Below are 17,010 nucleotides of genomic sequence, written 5' to 3' on the forward strand. Positions count from 1 at the left end.
TTTTATTAATTGAGCACATGCTTTAATCCGAACGGTTTAACTGTTGCATAGTACAGGAGTGGAAGTGGACGACACCCGTGTGTGTCTCTCATTACTGAGTGGGCGTAGCTGGACTAACATCCCGCCACCAGACGCCTACAGCTACAGTAGCCTCTTCACATTAGCAGAGTCATTCCACCCTGGCGTGCGGGGCGAGGTTGTGGGAGCACACAAAGGCCTGTTGTCCCGTGTGCCGCGGAAGCTCGGCTGCTGTCTGGCACGCCTTCGCCCGCCCTGCCTCTGCACCGCACTGCTCTCCCAGTACCGCTGTCATACGCGTGTCTGGAATGATGCGGTGTTGTTTGGTATGTTCCGGCAATGCGGTCAATGGGAAATGTGACAGAAGAAGGATAAGTGCTTCGCACAGAGAGAGAAAGAGAGAGATAGAGAGGATGAGAGCGATGATGAGAGACAGAAGAGAGATAGAGAGAGAGAGAGATAGAGAGAGAGAGAGAGTGAGAGATAGATAGAGAAAGAGAGAGAGAGAGAGAGAGAGAGAGAGAGAGAGAGAGAAAGAGAGTGAGAGAGAGAGAGAGAGAGAGAGAGAGAGAGAGAGAGAGAGAGAGAGAGAGAGAGAGCGAGAGAGAGAGAGAAGTGTGTTGTAGGCCAGCAGATACAGTCCATGTGTTTGGAGGATAACAGTTTGGTGTGTGTATAATTTTGTTCTGCTGAGGGAGAGAGAGAAAAATAGAGAGCGAGAGACAAGGACAAGGAGCAGGAGAAAGAGAGAAAGAGAAAGAGTACAGCAGGCTGAATCTGCCCCTGGGCTCTGCTGAAGAGCTCGACTGAGCTTTATTTGCTCATGTGAATCCTGCCTGCTCTCCAATTATAGAGACTCCCTGCAGATCAGTGCTCTCTGGTCTTTAGCACGAGCTTCACACTGGGAGAGAGCCGCTTAGCTCACAGGGCAAACACACAACTAATGTTCACATAATGCTTTGTGGTTTTAGAGTCTTTTTTTCCAAGAGATAGATTTCCAAATTGTCCGGGTGTGAACCCCAATACTCAAAACCAATGTTATAGTTGGTGGTTCAGAGGCTGGTCTTTAATGGTGCAGCGTGCGAGCCAAGTCTATCTAATCCTCACCTTCAGGTAGTAGACCAGCAGCTCGTTGAGGGCGGGGTCGGCATTCAAGTTGACCAGGAAACACTTGTCCTCTCCGACCTTTATCCCTGATGTCTCCAGGGAGATGCCCATGCTCTCCAGCTGCGACTGGCGCTCCTGGGCCAACACAAGCATGGAGACTCCAAGTCAACGCGCAATATCACACCATGTCCTCATCAAAACGAATAAATAAACGCAGACTTGTAAGGAATGGAAGTTGTCAGGAGAACCGGCTGTTCTGCCTACCGTGGCAATCTCCTCTGTCTTCCTGAGTTTCTCCTCCCAGGTGACGGTCATCTCCTGGATCAGCTTTTCAGACTCCTGCAGTTTCTCCTTCAGCTCCGGGGCCTTGAGAGACTGGATGCACAAGGACCAATCAGAACAGCCCGGATGCTCACCCGAACCCCACACCCTAGTCTGACTCACCAGCTCCTTTTTCACTCATATGTAAAGAGTTAGTCAATTTCGAACATCCACCCAGCATTTTAGGGGAGAAAAAAACATCTCTAAAATGATATAATTGCTGGCAAGCTTTTGCAGGATACCTCATACCAGCCCTATTCACCCTGCCGTTCCCCAGCAACTCCTCCTCCAGTGCCCCAGGGGGTGCTCTTCTCACCTCGGCCTGGGAGAGCTGCACCCTCAGTTTCTCCACCTCGTCCCTCAGCTCCCGGATGATGCGCGCGTTGGGGTCCTCGTTGACCACGGCGTGGTTGACGATCCTCTTGGCGCGGTCGGCGTAGCGCAGGGTGGACAGCGTCTCCTCGTAGTTGTCGGCCGCCGGGCTCACCGTGGCGATCATGGCGGTCTTGCTGTTTCCGCCCAGGTTGTCCTGGGTACGACGGAAGGTCGACAGGAAAGGGTCAGGTTCTGGACGTGACAGCGTATGGGGCTCAAGTGGGAAAGCTTTTAAAAAGACCAGAGACATCTCCTTAATCTATGCTCAGGGGTCAGATGGCTGAGCGGTTAGGCAGTCGGGCTATTAATCAGAAGGTTGTTGGTTCAATTCCCGGATGTGGCAAATTACGTTGTGTCCTTGGGCAAGGCACTTCACCCTACTTGCCCTCGGGGGAATGTCCCTGTACTTCCTGTAAGTCGCTCTGGATAACAGCGTCTGCTAAATAACTAAATGTAAATGTATTCTCACAGCAATTTAGGGCGACCAGAGTAGAGCTGCTATCATTCATATATCTGTACAGTATCACAAGGGTTTAGATAGGTTATAGGTGTGGAACTATGAGCATCTGTGAAGCCCTCTGTGACATTACGTTTGCATTACTTTATACAAATACACTTTGATTTGACTGGTTGGGATAGGGGATTGAGTGCCAGACCCACCTTCAGCAGCCAGGTGAGGACAGAGTCTCTATAAGGCACAAACTTAGTCTTCCCTTTCCCCGCTGACTGATCAGCCAGGGCTGAGATCACACAGCCCAGAGTGGTCAGCGACCTGCGCACACACACACACACACACATGTCAATAACATCAATGTCCTATAACTGAGTCCTCAGCCACATGTTACAGAGCCACGCGTGAATGGTCATTTGTTTTCTGCAACTGACTTGTTGATGTTGCTGCCTTCTTTCAGCCTCTCTCCTGCAGCTCCAGTCTTGGACACTCGCTCGCTGCCTGCCAGGTCCACCAGACTCATCTTGCTCACCTTCTCCCCAGAGTTCTGAAGCACACACACCCAGCACGCATTTGGTGATAGTAGCGGTAACGAGCACCGTCAAAGCATTTCCATTTTCAGGCCCAAGCACTGGGTCAGATTTTTTCTCCGCTTGACGGCGATGCATTGAGAGCAGGACCAACCCCAGACTGGCGGTCGTACAGCGTCTGAGTGACGATGATGCTGAAGACGCCATGAGAGCGGCTGCTCTCCTCGTTCATGTTGGTGGCCGCCACCGTCCGCGACTTGTTCCCCTCCGACATCAACACCTCAATGTCCTAGAAAGGGTCAAAAGTTGGGGTCTGTTTTTACCTACGGGTCACAGTGTCCTTTTGAAATGTCTTGATCGGATTGTTTGAGAGACAGGAAAGCAGGGAGGGAGAGCGGAGAAGACGTACAGGATTTGGTCCTTGTTCATATTCAACCCCCAAAATCCCTGTGTTATGAGCCTAAAGTTAGGGTTATTAGTGAAGCACTAAAACAGGTGCTGAGTGATCATGAGCTGGTTTGTGGTTCTCTCATTGGTCAATCTCTGAGGTGATGGGGTCAGAAGATGAAGAACTCTCAAAGGTGTTACATTGACACAAGCTGAGATCGGATCAGCGATTGGCTGAATGGGCTGGGTGACGTTGTGTGATGCTAGAAGAGCAGAAAACACCTTGAACCTGTGATGTGCTTGACCCCAAGAACATCACAGGTGTTTTTTCTAGAAGAATATGAAGAGTGAAGAGTGCGACACGGTGAGGACTTACACCTCAAGGGTAGGCTAAACCTACAGGTACACCAGAACAACGCTAAGGCAACAAAGGCAGCAGTATCTGCATGTGACTTAGTGTCACGTGATTAATCTAGGTCACAGCAGCCAGGGGGCTGGGGGGGGGGGGGCTGAGCTGAGCTGAGCTGAGAGGGGTGTAAGACAGGGTATGACTTCCCAAAACCCATGACTGACTCGCACTGCCGGTCTACATGTGTCACGTCTGTGTTGGTGAGAGAGCACATACTCAACTTGACGACATTCCGATAATAGTCCTATAAATAAATGTCAAAGACAACTGCACGCTCCTGCGACGACGTGTCATCACAGTCTGCGAGTGAGAAGCAGCAGGTCCGCGATGAGGGAGAAGAGGCGACCTGGAGGGGAGGATACACACCTCAAAGTTGGTCACGGCTAGCTGGGAGAGCCCGTCCACGTAGGGCCCCAGGACCTTGTGCTCCCGGACCTTCAGAGACTGCCGGCTCCTGGAGACACACAGGACAGCAGGACAGGAGATGCGGGTCAACAGAAAAACAGAGGGGGAGAACGCTTCACTAGAGGGTGCAGATGGACCCAGTGGACCTGAGCTTCACTTGGTTGTTTGCCAGAAGCTGTGGGAGGCGGAGGGGGTGGGGGGGTTGCAGGCCCATAGATCAATGACCGTTGACTCGGGCCGTTCCACGGCTGTGAATTTACTGAGGTTGGCAGACCTCACGTTCACTGATCCAACTCACTGCTCTCTACTCCATTTACCTCCCTCTGGGTCTAACTACGGGAGACAGCAGCCAGAAAGTACAGAGCGGACACTATTTACAGTCCCACCAATGATGTCAACATGCAGTGAGACTCACAGAAAGAGGAGAAAGGCAGAGAGCAATTATAGCTAGCAGGCATGCAGGCAGACAGACACAAAGACCGACAGAAACACAGACGGGCACACAGACAGACCGACACGCGGGCAGGCAGTCAGATAGACAAGCACACAAACTATGTAACATGGAGGGAGTAGCCATAGAGCAGCGGGGGGGGGGGGGGGGGGGGGGGGGGAGCCGGCTCCATCCTCTAACATCTGCGGCACACACAGCGATGCACTGTGCTCCGACTCTGGGGCTCTCCTCACTGGCGGCACTGTCTGCTCCTCTGCTCTCCCTTCACTAACAGATGTCCCTGAAACACTCCCTTTCACTGTCCTGCATCGCCTTCAGCCTCCCTGCCAAACACACATCCCACCATGACATCTCAGAACGCAACACACCCCGCCTCCCCAAAACACACTACCAAGAACTCCCTCCCCCCCCCCCCCTGCAGAAATAACTGGGATGAACTCTTGACTGGACTTTCTGACTTTATGTCTCTTCTCCCTTTCTAAGTACCTGGTATTCCTTTCAACATGGTCCGAGTCAGACATTGAAACCCGACTCCACAGTCAACATGAGGGTCAATGAGTTGACATTGTGTGCACAGGCATACAGGAGACTGAGTACATCAGGCACAGGACATTGCACCCCAGTCTAAGCGACACATTGTTATTGGTGTAATCGATCGGATTTGAACCCCCGTCAACAACATACCGCAAGACCAAGGGTATTAGCTCTGTGTTCTAGCACTACTGGGCTGACCCTTGCGCCCTTCAGGCCTGGGTCGGGCCAGGACCTGTCTTGCGCCGGGCCTGTTTGCCACACAGTCGCCCTGATTCCTTAAGCCTAATTTATACTTATGTCGCAGACACTTTTAAAATGGTCGCCGACGGGAAAAAAAAAGTGTCGCTCAGGCTGCTGCATTCATACTTTGGCAAACAGTCGCCTGTGCTCAAGGTTAGCGTGACGTAAACGGAATCATTTTACCGTCACATTCATAGTTATGGTTACATTGTTAACGCTTTGTAGCCTTGGTGATCGATTGGAGAAAATGGCTGTAGCTAATTTGGAGAGAGAGGGAGAGAGAGGGGTTGTTGGAAAACAGCTGTTGAGCGCTCGCTTAAAAATACAAACAATGAAGTCAACGACGCGTGCAGTCTATCTATCCAATCACACTTGCGCGACACTATGTGACGACAACAGCGCCAGTAGAAATTTTCTCCTGGTAGGCGACACTTCCAAGCGACAGTTAGAAGTGTCGACTGTGATGTCATTTCTGTCGGCGACCTTTTCAAAAGTGTTTGCTTAAGTATAAATTGGGCTTTAGCTACGTGGTGTTTAGCACTATTTTTTAGGGCCCACTTGCCTGTATGTTGTAGATATTTCCCTGCTCCCACACTTGATTCAAACGAACAGTCTTTATCAATCTCGACAGAAGCCTGATAGCCTCCCATTCATTTAAATCAGGTGTGTTGGAGCCGGGAAACGTCTACAACATACGGGACAGTGGGCCCTGAGGACCAGGGCTGAAGACCACTGCTCCAGCTGACTGAAGACATTCACTCACCCTTTGGGGTCCAGCAGGTCGCGGACCTTCTCGTTGTAGATCTCCATGTAGGAGACCTCCACCTTGAAGGAGTGGGCCTCACTGTCCTCCCTGGAGACCCTCTCGAACAGGGTGCAGCAAAGACGTGGGATCAGGCCCGGCTGCTCCCCGTTCCCCATCATGGAGAACGATTTCCCAGAACCTGGAGGAACACAGGATTGGGCACACAGAGAACTTCTAACACAATTGGAGGTGAGGTGGACATATAAACCCCTGCACGGTAGACTGTAAAACAAATGGCTCTCTTGCCCTGCTAAAAGGTCATACCCCGCCGTGACACCCCATATGAACCCGACCAGGCGTCTGACCCAGAGATGAAGGTGGAGGGAGGACAGCACTGCGGGCTGCAGGTGCCCTGCTGCAGGTGCCCTGCTGCAGGTGCCCTGCTGCAGGTGCCCTGCTGCAGGTGCCCTGCTGCAGGTGCCCTGCTGCAGGTGCCCTGCTGCAGGTGCCCTGCTGCAGGTGCCCTGCTGCAGGTGCCCTGCTGCAGGTGCCCTGCTGCAGGTGCCCTGCTGCTATGTGCTGCTTTAGGGTTTCCACAAGAGAGAGAGCCCAGTCTTGACTCTTTGGTCATGTGCCAGTTTGGCTAGCTATAGGTTTTATCAGTCCTTATAGACATCAAAACAACAGAGCCAGCTTTGTTCCTTTTTCCTTGGGACTGTTAGTTCAGTGGCAGGAAAAGTGAATCTTTTGTCTGGTTATTTCCCTATTTTTTCCCCCCCAAAACATCCAAAACATGTGACCGCCTTGCGAAAGACAATAGACTGTATTTCCTCTTCAAAGTGTTCCCTCGGCATGCCATTTTGACCTCTCGAGGACAGGAAGTGGGATAAAGGAGCTAATTTAATCCACGGCTAGGAAGGATACGACTTGAGCGATTCACCAGAGATTCATCAGAAACGCAGGAGCTTCCTGTTTCCGCGCGGGACCAGGGACCTCCATAGAACGACCTGAGCAGATGCCTGGGCCTGCAGACCCGACACGGAGCCCCTCAGAGCCATTTGTGTCAAGAGTCACCCACCTTCTCATGGCCCACTTCTTCCTTCTACACAATAGTAATGTCTAGCTCCTCCATCACCCCACATGAGACCATCTTTATGGTGGGCCAGTAGCACAATGAGACGCAATAAAGAGACAAACAGCATATGGAATTTACATAATGCTGAAATATCACCCCATTCTTGAGCTCGACCCAATGTCATAATTCGGAACAATGCTTCAGTGTTTGTTTAAACTGTTGCAGAGTCTACGGCTTGTTTGTCTTGCTTTTGTGTCTGTTACCTGTTTGTCCATAGGCGAAGATGCAGGCATTGTACCCTTGAAACGCATTTTCAAGTATGCCCTCGCCAAGGCACTTGAACACCACCTCTTGTCCTGCAAAATAAAGAGTGGTCACCATGGCGATTATGCTAAACATACAGATACATACAGATTTTCCTCAAATAATATAGTAGGGGAGCAAGACGGGAAAATATAACACCACAACGTTCATTTGTTAATGGCATGCTTATAGTCTGCTTCAGCTGATCAGATTGGAGAGTACTCCCTCTGCAAAATGGCAGAAAGATTTAAGTGCCAAATGCACAAAATAACTGCATCAGGGAGGCCAATTCATGGAAGGTGGCATTTTGTTGTCTAGTGATGTGGAAGTAACCGGAGACAGAGAGAGAGAGAGAGAGAGAGAGAGCGAGACAGAGTGAGAGAGAGAGCGAGAGAGAGCGAGAGAGAGAGCGAGAGGGAGGGGGGATAATTCTGTCGTGCAGCTCAGTGCTGTGCTGCTGGTGAATGGTGCAGCTGTTTGAAGAGCTAAATAAAGCAGTGGTGGAGGGCCTTCAGGCAGCCCTCTGCTCCACAGACTGGCTTGTCGCTTGAGAACGAGGCAAACAGAAGCCTTGCCATCACTAAGTGGATGGAGAATGGTAAGCACAATGCTGCTGTTGGTCCAGCGTTCTATTGACAGTGACATGCCCTGTTTCATGGGTGCCAAAATGAAAACACCATAATCGTAGCCTTCAGTTCATTTCAAATGTAGCTGAACCAATGCAGTTTTATGTTTCTATGCCTTTCAGGAAAAACCGTGGGTGGGAGAGCAACAACAATGGATTCCAAATCGGAGCACAAAAAACAACACTATTGAATGATTCGTTTCACGGTATCTATGGTATGCATATCAGGTACTGCAATAAACACTTTCTGAACAAGTTTACCTTCCTCAGTGTAGAACAGTGGCACACCTTCATGACACCTGTCTTGAGTTTGTATCGACCTGTCTGCGTCTCTATTTCACACTGAGTGCTCTTATTGAGCATTTACCCTCTGGCGACAACGACTTTGCATCATGCAAACGTTTCCTTTAGGGAGGGGGTCCTCCCAGCTCCGAGCTGTACCTGTGCCCTCACCTGGGTGGTTCTGAATGGGAGGTCAGGTGTGCTTGTTTGGAGTTGTTAAAGTGATGACGGGAGGATTATCTCTGTGGAGCTGAACCCCCATGGGACTCACCAGCATATTTAGGGATGTTCGATTCATCCATGGACCAAAAACAGTGGTCAAAGGCAAACACCTGTGGGAGAGCAAACACGGCGGATTAGCACACCCTGGGAAACGAAACAAACTGTCAACACGTCCAAGCAAATACATTCGGAGACACTTGCACCCAGACTAATAGGTGTCTATGTACTCCACCACAGTTGTCTGGCGTAGCGAGACACATAATTACATAATGGCTGTACTGTATTGTACTGTATCACGCCACCCAACGGTACAGGATGTCAGCAAGATTGAGCTTGTCTGTGTGTGGGGGGGGCATATTGTGTGAGAAAGAGGAGCTCTTCCCCGATGCTGTTAGAAGGTAACTGTCGTCAGGATTATGCTGTTCCACATTAGCCCGGCTTGTTTTGTAACGCCGCTGTGAGTTAAATGAATTCATAAATCAGGGACACAGCCCTCCGGTAGAAATTCCAGTACCCAGTGACCCCGGTCTCCAGGGCAACAGGGCTGGAGTTGTTCCTGGTGAAGCTTGCTGGCCCTTGGCCTCGACCCAATGGGTCCAGCACAGACCCTCTGTGTGTGTGTGTGTGTGTGTGTATGTGTGTGAGGGAGAGAGACACCTGCATGTGCTCACAGCCAACCACGCATTACATCAAACTGATGTTTGATGGCATAGCACGACAGCCTATTGCACTGAGGCCTCCTACTCAGCAAAGATAAGACAGGATAGCCCTTTCCCTGCAGATATTCTATCACACCAGATATGTTAGAACGTTTCCTTCGCATACCCACATGACACATGACTACAAACCACTGCTTTGCAACATGACAACCCTTTAGACTTTCTCGCAACGCTGAGTGGAAGTCCTGTACTGTCACCCTGAAATACTAAACTAGCGTTGTGCATGCCATCTCTGCTGGCAGCCAGAACACTGCTGGCCTGCCAAGAAAACTGGTTTCCCTCTATGAATGTGTGACCCAAAATGATTGAACTCTTTTCTAATCACGATAAAGGGCATCAGCCAGGGGAACCACTTGCAAAGTCAGCATTGTCAGAGATGAGATCCCTGAATGGCGTGAAAGCAAGAGTTCTTCAAGAGGCAGCAGACTAGCGAGTGGGTGACATTCAAAGGAACAAAAGTGCCATCCGTCTCAATCAGGGTAGGGTTGGTAACCAAGGTTATCTGTGTTGGCAAGTCTCTGTGTAAGTGAACGATATGGTTAACGTTATGGTTAACTAAAGTTAACTCTAACTATAGGTCTGACTGGACAACAAAAATACTTTTTCATTAGAAAGAAACCCTCCATTATTAATAAGCTTTTCTCAAGCAATTAAAGGCAGAAATCTCTTGTCTCTCTGGGGGATTAGGACAGGTCAGTCAAGGCTGGGTTTGGTTGAGATGGGTCGGGACCTCCCTGGCTTCCAGGCAGACAGAACTGAAACTAATTGGGAGTGTATTCATGGCTTAGCAGACAGCCATGCGCTTTCTGCTAGAGTGCCTGGCTAAAGCCTCGGCAGTCGGAGCAGCGCTGGTTAATGGACCCCAGAGACTGGGGGCGCCCGTGGCTATCCACCGGTATTCCCCCAGTCAGTCAACGGGCCCCCCCACCAGCACGACACAATGCCTCGGTCCGTAGTGTGTGAGGGGAGGCCTGGGTGTCTCTTGAGCTAGTCACCAGCGTGTCAGTGGGGGGAGCGAGGGGGAGGAGGAGGTGGGGGAAAGGGGGGTGAGGTTCCAACAATGCAGCTTTCAATGAGCGCACACACTGCCCCAGTGTCTCTGCTCATCCCTCTCTCATTGCCGGCCTTTGTGGGTGTTTCACGAGATCTTAGAGCGCTGACACATTCACACGGACGTCTATCCGGCCCCTGCCGACCCACCCAAACGACCAAAAACCCCTCCATCATGCCCCTTAGAAACCGTCCTATGGCAGCGGATCAACCTCGTCTCGTAGCGGACCCTGGAGGCCTGGGGTTGCTAGCGTTCCATGCTAGCTTCGTGTGGTGTCTGTGACGGTGCCAAGTTGCCTGGTGTGTGTTCAGAGATAAGTGAGCTCTAGTCACTCAGAATGACCCGGTACTGTGTCTGGGCAGACGGTTGCAGGGGACGTTGGCGTCAGGGCTCCTGATGAAAACCAGCACCGCAAACACTTCAAACACATACCTTGGGTTGTTTCCTGTGAGCATCGTGATGTTCAGTTCAGGCGAGGGTGAGAGAGAATGCCGTTGGGTTCATCGGTAACGCAAGGAAAGAGAGAGAGAGAGAGAGAGAGAGAGAGGGAGGGAGGGAGGGAGGGAGGGAGGGAGGGAGGGAGGGAGGGAGGGAGAGGGAGAGAGAGGGAAAGGGAAAGGGAGAGAGGAAGAGAGAGAAACACAGGGAGAGGGAGAGAGAGACATAACACGGTTGGTATAAATGCAATTTAACAGTCAGTACATGTTCCTTTTTAGTATAGAGCAGCTGGGCTCACAGTAGGAAACCTCTTATTGTCTGTGCTGCCCCCAAAAGATCTAGATCAAATGGATATCTAAAGTAGCAGATTGTTTTGGTGACAAACACATCACAAGTCATTCTGTTGAGAGTATGAAGGTGATTGTGGAACCCACTCGTCATAACTCAAAATCACGACACATTGCACTTCATAAAGGTCTGGTGTCATTTCTTCATTCATTTCTCCTATTCATTCCCTTCATTCATTCACTTCCCATGGTATTTCCTGGTGGAGGCTGCTGTGAATGGGTTCATAATTGGTGCGCTGGAGCGTAAGGAAAGGAAGAGATTTAGGATTCAATGTCCCACTGACTCTGTTGGGTAAACAGCCCTAACGCTGGTGGACTTAACCAGAGATGGGAGGCCAGCAAGGCCGCATTCAGTATTACCTCAGGCCTCACGAGGCAAATTTTACTCCAGGACTTGTATGCAGATTTTTAACTACTATTCTGACCAAAGAGAAACAACTAGAGTTCCTTCATTTCTTAACCTGTGCTGAATGTTCCCATGCGAGCACACCTGACCAGGGTGTTCTGCCCCCGACATACTCCAGCTGCCAGTCCCCAGCAGGCCGGCGCACCGCTGTGTCTCTCCACATGGCACACAACACCTGTCAGCATATCCGTCCTGCGGTGCACCCGCTGGAACAGAGGTGGGCATCACCTTCACCCAGTAACACAGGCTCCATCGCTGGATGGCCTGGTGGAGCACAAACACTGGACTGGAGCCCTACACGTGAACTGGACTGGATTACGTCAGGGGTCGGTACAGACATGCAGGGCACAAGGTGATGCTTAATAAAACTATAGTGAGCTATTTTGGTTTGATTGCGGTGAGAAAAAGAGAGAGACAAGAACACCAAATGCTATTCTTGTTAAAAAGGAGGAAGAGAAAGGTGTGGAGGGATCAAAGAGAGTCAAGATGGCTGAGCGGTTAGGGAGTTGGGCTATTAATCAGAAGGTTGTTGGTTCGATTCGTGCCAAATTACGTTGTGTCCTTGGGCAAGGCACTTCACCCTACTTGCCTCTGGGGGAATGTCCCTGTACTTGCTGTAAGTCGCTCTGGATCAGAGCGTCTGCTAAATGACTAAATGTAAATGTAAACACGGGAATGGGATGTGACCTTATGATGTGACTGTATGCACACTGTCCTGCCCTCCACTAGTTCACAGTCAAGTCTTTCCTGACGGAGTTTATGTGAACATCTGCAGGTGGATCACGTTGTCACGGGTATTACCAGGACCAGGATATTACATAATGTGGCAATCTTAGCAGAGGGGGATCAGATGTGTCCAAACTAAAGCTTGTAGGAGTGAGTACACTGCCTGTTCCTGACAAGGCAATAACAAAACCTTGTTCAGCGGCAAAGCTTTTTTGCTAGCAAGACATGGAAGACACAAAGTTCTAAAAATGCTCTATAGTAGGGCAGTTAAATTTCATTCAGATATTTAAACTGCTACAATAATACATTTTATATATCATATTTTATTTGATATCATAAAAAATATAGGCCTCATGGTATGTGGTTTTCTGATTTACTGTCTGATAAATATGCATGCATGCAGCCAAAGGCTGTTTCAAATCTATAAATATGCAGAGCGTGTATAGGATTCATGCTTGCGGTCCACTTGCATGTTGACTTTGTGCACATGTGTGACACAGAACTGCCAAGCTGCATCAGAACACAAACTCATCCAAGGAAAATCCAGGGTGACGTCCCCATCCACCCCCCTCTCCCCCAGCCAGCCTGCCCCCCCAGGAGTGTTGGAGGTTCTGGGGTTCCCGTCTATGTCCCTATGTGTGGCTAGCTGTCCTGTGTGTGTGTGTGTCCCTTCTGTGTGTGTGTGTCCCTTGGTGAGGGCCTCCAGGGATCTGCCGCCGGTTCACGCACCCCCTCGTCTACCTCAAGCAGAGCCAGGACGGCCCTCTCTCACCACAACGACTCCATATGATTTAGCATGGCAGAGCACCAAGGGGGAAAACTAAAATATGTCACTCCAAATAAAAAAACCTTTTCTGATAAATGATGACATTGCATTAGTGACAGTTGATCTCAGTGGTAGCTGATTGAGTGTATGTATTAGAAGGTGGAGGTGGAAGAAGGTTGTGGGTGAGTGAGGAGGTTGTGCCATCTCCCTGTTCCAGAACTGTGTGCCTGAGGGTACAGCAGGCAGGGGAAGGCTAGCGTATTTGTGGAGAGGACTAGGAGGATCTCCCCTGTGGTGGCTTCACAGATTAAGGCCACTGGGTCATTATGCCACAAACATCTCTGCTGTGATGGCCCTGCAGACAATGGCCCAGATAAAAGCACCATCAGATGCTAGCCCACCTGCTCTGACAGAATGACAGGACAGACACACACAAAAAACACTAGATAATCACGACAACACACACAGCCACACCGTCCCTAACGTTGCAATAGTCCCCACAAACCACTCCTCAATGGACAGATGGATGGACAGACAATGTATCTGTAACCTGCTGCCAGAAGACCAAATGAATGACATCACTTAAGTTCAGAGTTGAACAATCTAAAAAATACATTCTGTCAATTCCGTTCACTATTGAGAGAACACTCCTGGGTGTTTTCTACTGTGTCGAAGCCTTGCTGTGGGAGACTGTGTGCCTTTTTGTGTGCTGGTGTCAAATTCAACACTGTGGTGCTGCAGCCCAGTGAGAGCTCACACAGCCCCCAGTATCTATAACGCTGTCCATGATGACATAATCCTACATCCACAGCTCTCTCAAATATAATATGAAGACGGATCAGCCCAGTCCCCTGTGGAGTTTACACACAAACACACAACGCACACATGCTCACGCGCGTCAAAAACATACACACGCAGACATGCAAGGCAGATGAGTGATTGGAAGCAGCATGGGCAGAGGCTGGCGTGCAACAGTCAGTCCAACAATACCCTCCCCCCTAGAGATGATTCCTGCCAAAACGCGTAGCTGATTACATGACAAAATATCCCCCTCGTACACATACACACACCCTTAACATCTCTTCAACCACAAAACTGAGTCTTTCTCCAGATCGGTCAACACGGTTCTGACTCAAGACAATTAGGGTCTATTAAGCTCAGAGCCAATCACAACAGCTCTCTGAGTGGACAAGTGTTGGGTTGCACACTGTTGTACTCTCAGGCTCTAATCTGATATTTCAGTTGCTCATTGGTGGGCTGCAGTACTGGACACACTGACCCTCCACCCACTCAAGGCAGGGGTCACCCTGCACCCTGCTGTGCCAAAAACAGAACAGGGAAATGACAATACTTAGTTACATGGAAGGTACTCTGATCCAACCAACACCAACTGGGAACCAACCAAGGAACTGAGCTGCCAAAAATATGTTCAGAAACATCCCAAGTCCACTGATTTTAGATAATAATTCCAAAAGGATTCCAACATGGGTTAACGGAGTGGCCATCTGCTTGCATGTTTATGCTGGATGCCACTCAACAGACATGCAGCCTTTCTCCGATAGCTAGCCTTTATTTCATCTCAAGAGCTCATTACTATTTGCTTTCAAGCTGCTTGATTTCTAGAGTGACAGTGCACTCTAAAATTAGCCCCTGGGAAACCTCTGAAATAGCTGAAAAATGGGTACAGTGGCTTTGGTCTGGGTTTTTATGTTGTGGGTCATCATAATTCCAGAACTATTCTGTTTCCAGGCAGGAGCTGTTGCCAAGCAACTAATAAACACAGACCCCAGTCAAGTACCAAGCTCATGAGTCAAAGTTCCTATATAAAAGCCAAGCAACAAAGTCCCAAAGCAGCTAATAGCATTGCCCTCAGCAGGCATGTCATATTAGGCCTTACATGCTCCTGTTAGACCAGTTACACCAACTTTCCACAATAAAAAAAAGAACATTCATTGCATAATCTAACCCTAAATGTGTAACTTTGCAAGTCAGGTGTGATAAGCTTTAGGAGAGTGGTAAACCTTGTGAGTTTTCTCTAAAGTTATTCTGTAGAACAGAGGGGATACAAAGTACTTTCCCCATGATTTAGTTAGTGACAGGAAATGAGCAAACGAAAAGGGAAGTTCATCAATCTGTACAATATGGGCCCGCTTCCTCCCCACTGCCATCCAAGTGACACATTTACTGCTAGGCCACACCCCCTTTGACCTTGTCCACTTGATAGATGTCACACAGACAAACTGGATCACAGACTGGGTGATCCTGACCAACAGCCATTTTTGATGGTGCTCAAGTTAAATCTGGCCCAAGAGAAGTTACAGCCTAAAGATACACAGTTCTTATTAGGCCAGTATAACACTTCACATTCATTTATAAATCCTTTTACACAGTGAAATAGAGTAAGAAAGTATTTGCTCAGACGTAAAAAAAAACAAACACTGTACCCATTTTCACTAGTTTTGTGTTGTCTGGCTGCACTCCACCCTCCGACAAAGCTGAGGGTAAAGTAACAGTCTGCAATAAATCTAGTCAGGAAATCCGTGTAAACACAAAAGACAGAACTTCAAAAGAAAATATGTGAATTGGAAGAATGATCTTTGTAGAAAAACCAAGTAATTACAGCAAACGATCTCTATAACAAATGCGCAGATTAACTGGGAGAAAACCAGTCAGAAAGTACAACCACTAACTCAGTTCAGATGGCCAGAATCTCTGCAATCCTGTCTCCGAGAAGTCCCAAAGAGAAAAAGAGGAGGGACGGTCTTTTGGTCTCGTTTCCAGGTCAAGATGTAAACACAGCCCCACCTCCAAAACAAACCGTGGGGAGCAGCCCACCAGGGAATTCAACAGTTTTATCAGTACCACACCACACTTTCCGCAGTAGGACCACTGGGGAGAAAGGAGAGAACCTTGAGCGGAGCCAAAACTCAGAGAACAACATCTTACTGAATGGAAAGGTTGGTCGTTTCTACACAGCAGAAAGACCAAACGGGAAAGACAAAGGCACATTCCTGAGGGCGGCCATTGATGGGGTGTCATTGTCATTTGCAGAGAGTTTGTTTGGAAAGCGTGATGGCACTTAGTCCCATGTGTGACGCCAGAGAGTTGAAAGACGGATGAGACCCTTCCTAAACTCCTTTCCCCTCTCAATTTCACCACATTCACGACTACCACCACCACAATGTTCAGTCAACACCCTTATCTAGCAGGGGGAAAAGCTGAGTGCCTTTGACATCTCCACCATTTCAGTCAGCTCAGACTGAAGGCCTAATAGGCTTAGAAAACCAAAACAACACATGCTGACTATCTGAGTTCAGCCACAGCGGTTAGATTGTGGAAGAAACAGATGTGCTTTTTTTTTTTTTATAAGAAACTGCAAAAAAAAGAATGTTTCACGTGAATGATGTCTTGGGTTAAACCACTGCATCAGGTGACCGTTTGACGGTATAAAACGTATTTACATGGAGAAAAGGTAGGATCCCCTCAGGCTCTGTGTGTAGTCAGTGATGAGGAGGAGATTGTGTTTGTAAGATAAAAGGAAAATCACAGGGTTGGTTAGAGTAGTCAGCCATTATCTGATGGAGACATGCTTTCACAAATCACCTTGCCCTGCAAGGCCACAGAAGTAGAAGGGAGGAGTAAGAAAACACTGTCTGTATCCTCAACAAACAGTCCTCTTCTTTAGACAACTATGCAGGCACTTACAAAACCGTGCAATCCATGCCACAATGCTTCTCTGCCTTATAAGAAATATCCTGAGAAGATGAAGACAAACAAAAACAATACCTGCAATTTGACAGGAGTTCAAGGACCCAGGAGTAGATATGAAACGTCAGCAATTGAACTGACAACAATAACTCGAGACCATCTTTGTAACATCATCTCTATATAAAATGGCTGACAGTGTGTAATGTAGACCGTCATTGAAGGATGAAGCCTAGGCTTAGTCACACTGTACGGGGTCGGTATCACATTTGTAACTGCACTTACCTCAGTGACTGGGCTATTATCACCTCAATCCTATCTTTGCAAGGATGACATTTCCATAAGACGTGACAGACTCGTCAATTGTCCTGT

General features: G+C 48.9%; 1 protein-coding gene across 3 annotated transcripts in view; it reads right to left on the minus strand.

The window, feature by feature from the left end:
• kif13a (kinesin family member 13A) overlaps nt 1–17,010 on the minus strand; it is a 41,491-nt gene that overhangs the window by 19,099 nt on the left and 5,382 nt on the right. For all 3 annotated transcript variants that reach the window (XM_084703504.1, XM_084703521.1, XM_084703512.1), the window contains exons 3-13: nt 10,683–10,695; nt 8,530–8,590; nt 7,312–7,404; nt 5,992–6,172; nt 3,965–4,052; nt 2,957–3,091; nt 2,707–2,819; nt 2,482–2,593; nt 1,763–1,975; nt 1,390–1,500; nt 1,126–1,260 (exon numbers count right to left, since the gene is read on the minus strand). In XM_084703504.1, coding sequence (XP_084559630.1) covers nt 1,126–1,260; nt 1,390–1,500; nt 1,763–1,975; nt 2,482–2,593; nt 2,707–2,819; nt 2,957–3,091; nt 3,965–4,052; nt 5,992–6,172; nt 7,312–7,404; nt 8,530–8,590; nt 10,683–10,695 — 1,255 coding nt within the window. The remainder of the gene's footprint in view (nt 1–1,125; nt 1,261–1,389; nt 1,501–1,762; nt 1,976–2,481; nt 2,594–2,706; nt 2,820–2,956; nt 3,092–3,964; nt 4,053–5,991; nt 6,173–7,311; nt 7,405–8,529; nt 8,591–10,682; nt 10,696–17,010) is intronic.

The sequence above is a fragment of the Hypomesus nipponensis genome, chromosome 2 (genome assembly GCF_054491055.1).
Source record: "Hypomesus nipponensis isolate SF chromosome 2, ASM5449105v1, whole genome shotgun sequence".
Lineage (NCBI taxonomy): Eukaryota > Metazoa > Chordata > Actinopteri > Osmeriformes > Osmeridae > Hypomesus > Hypomesus nipponensis.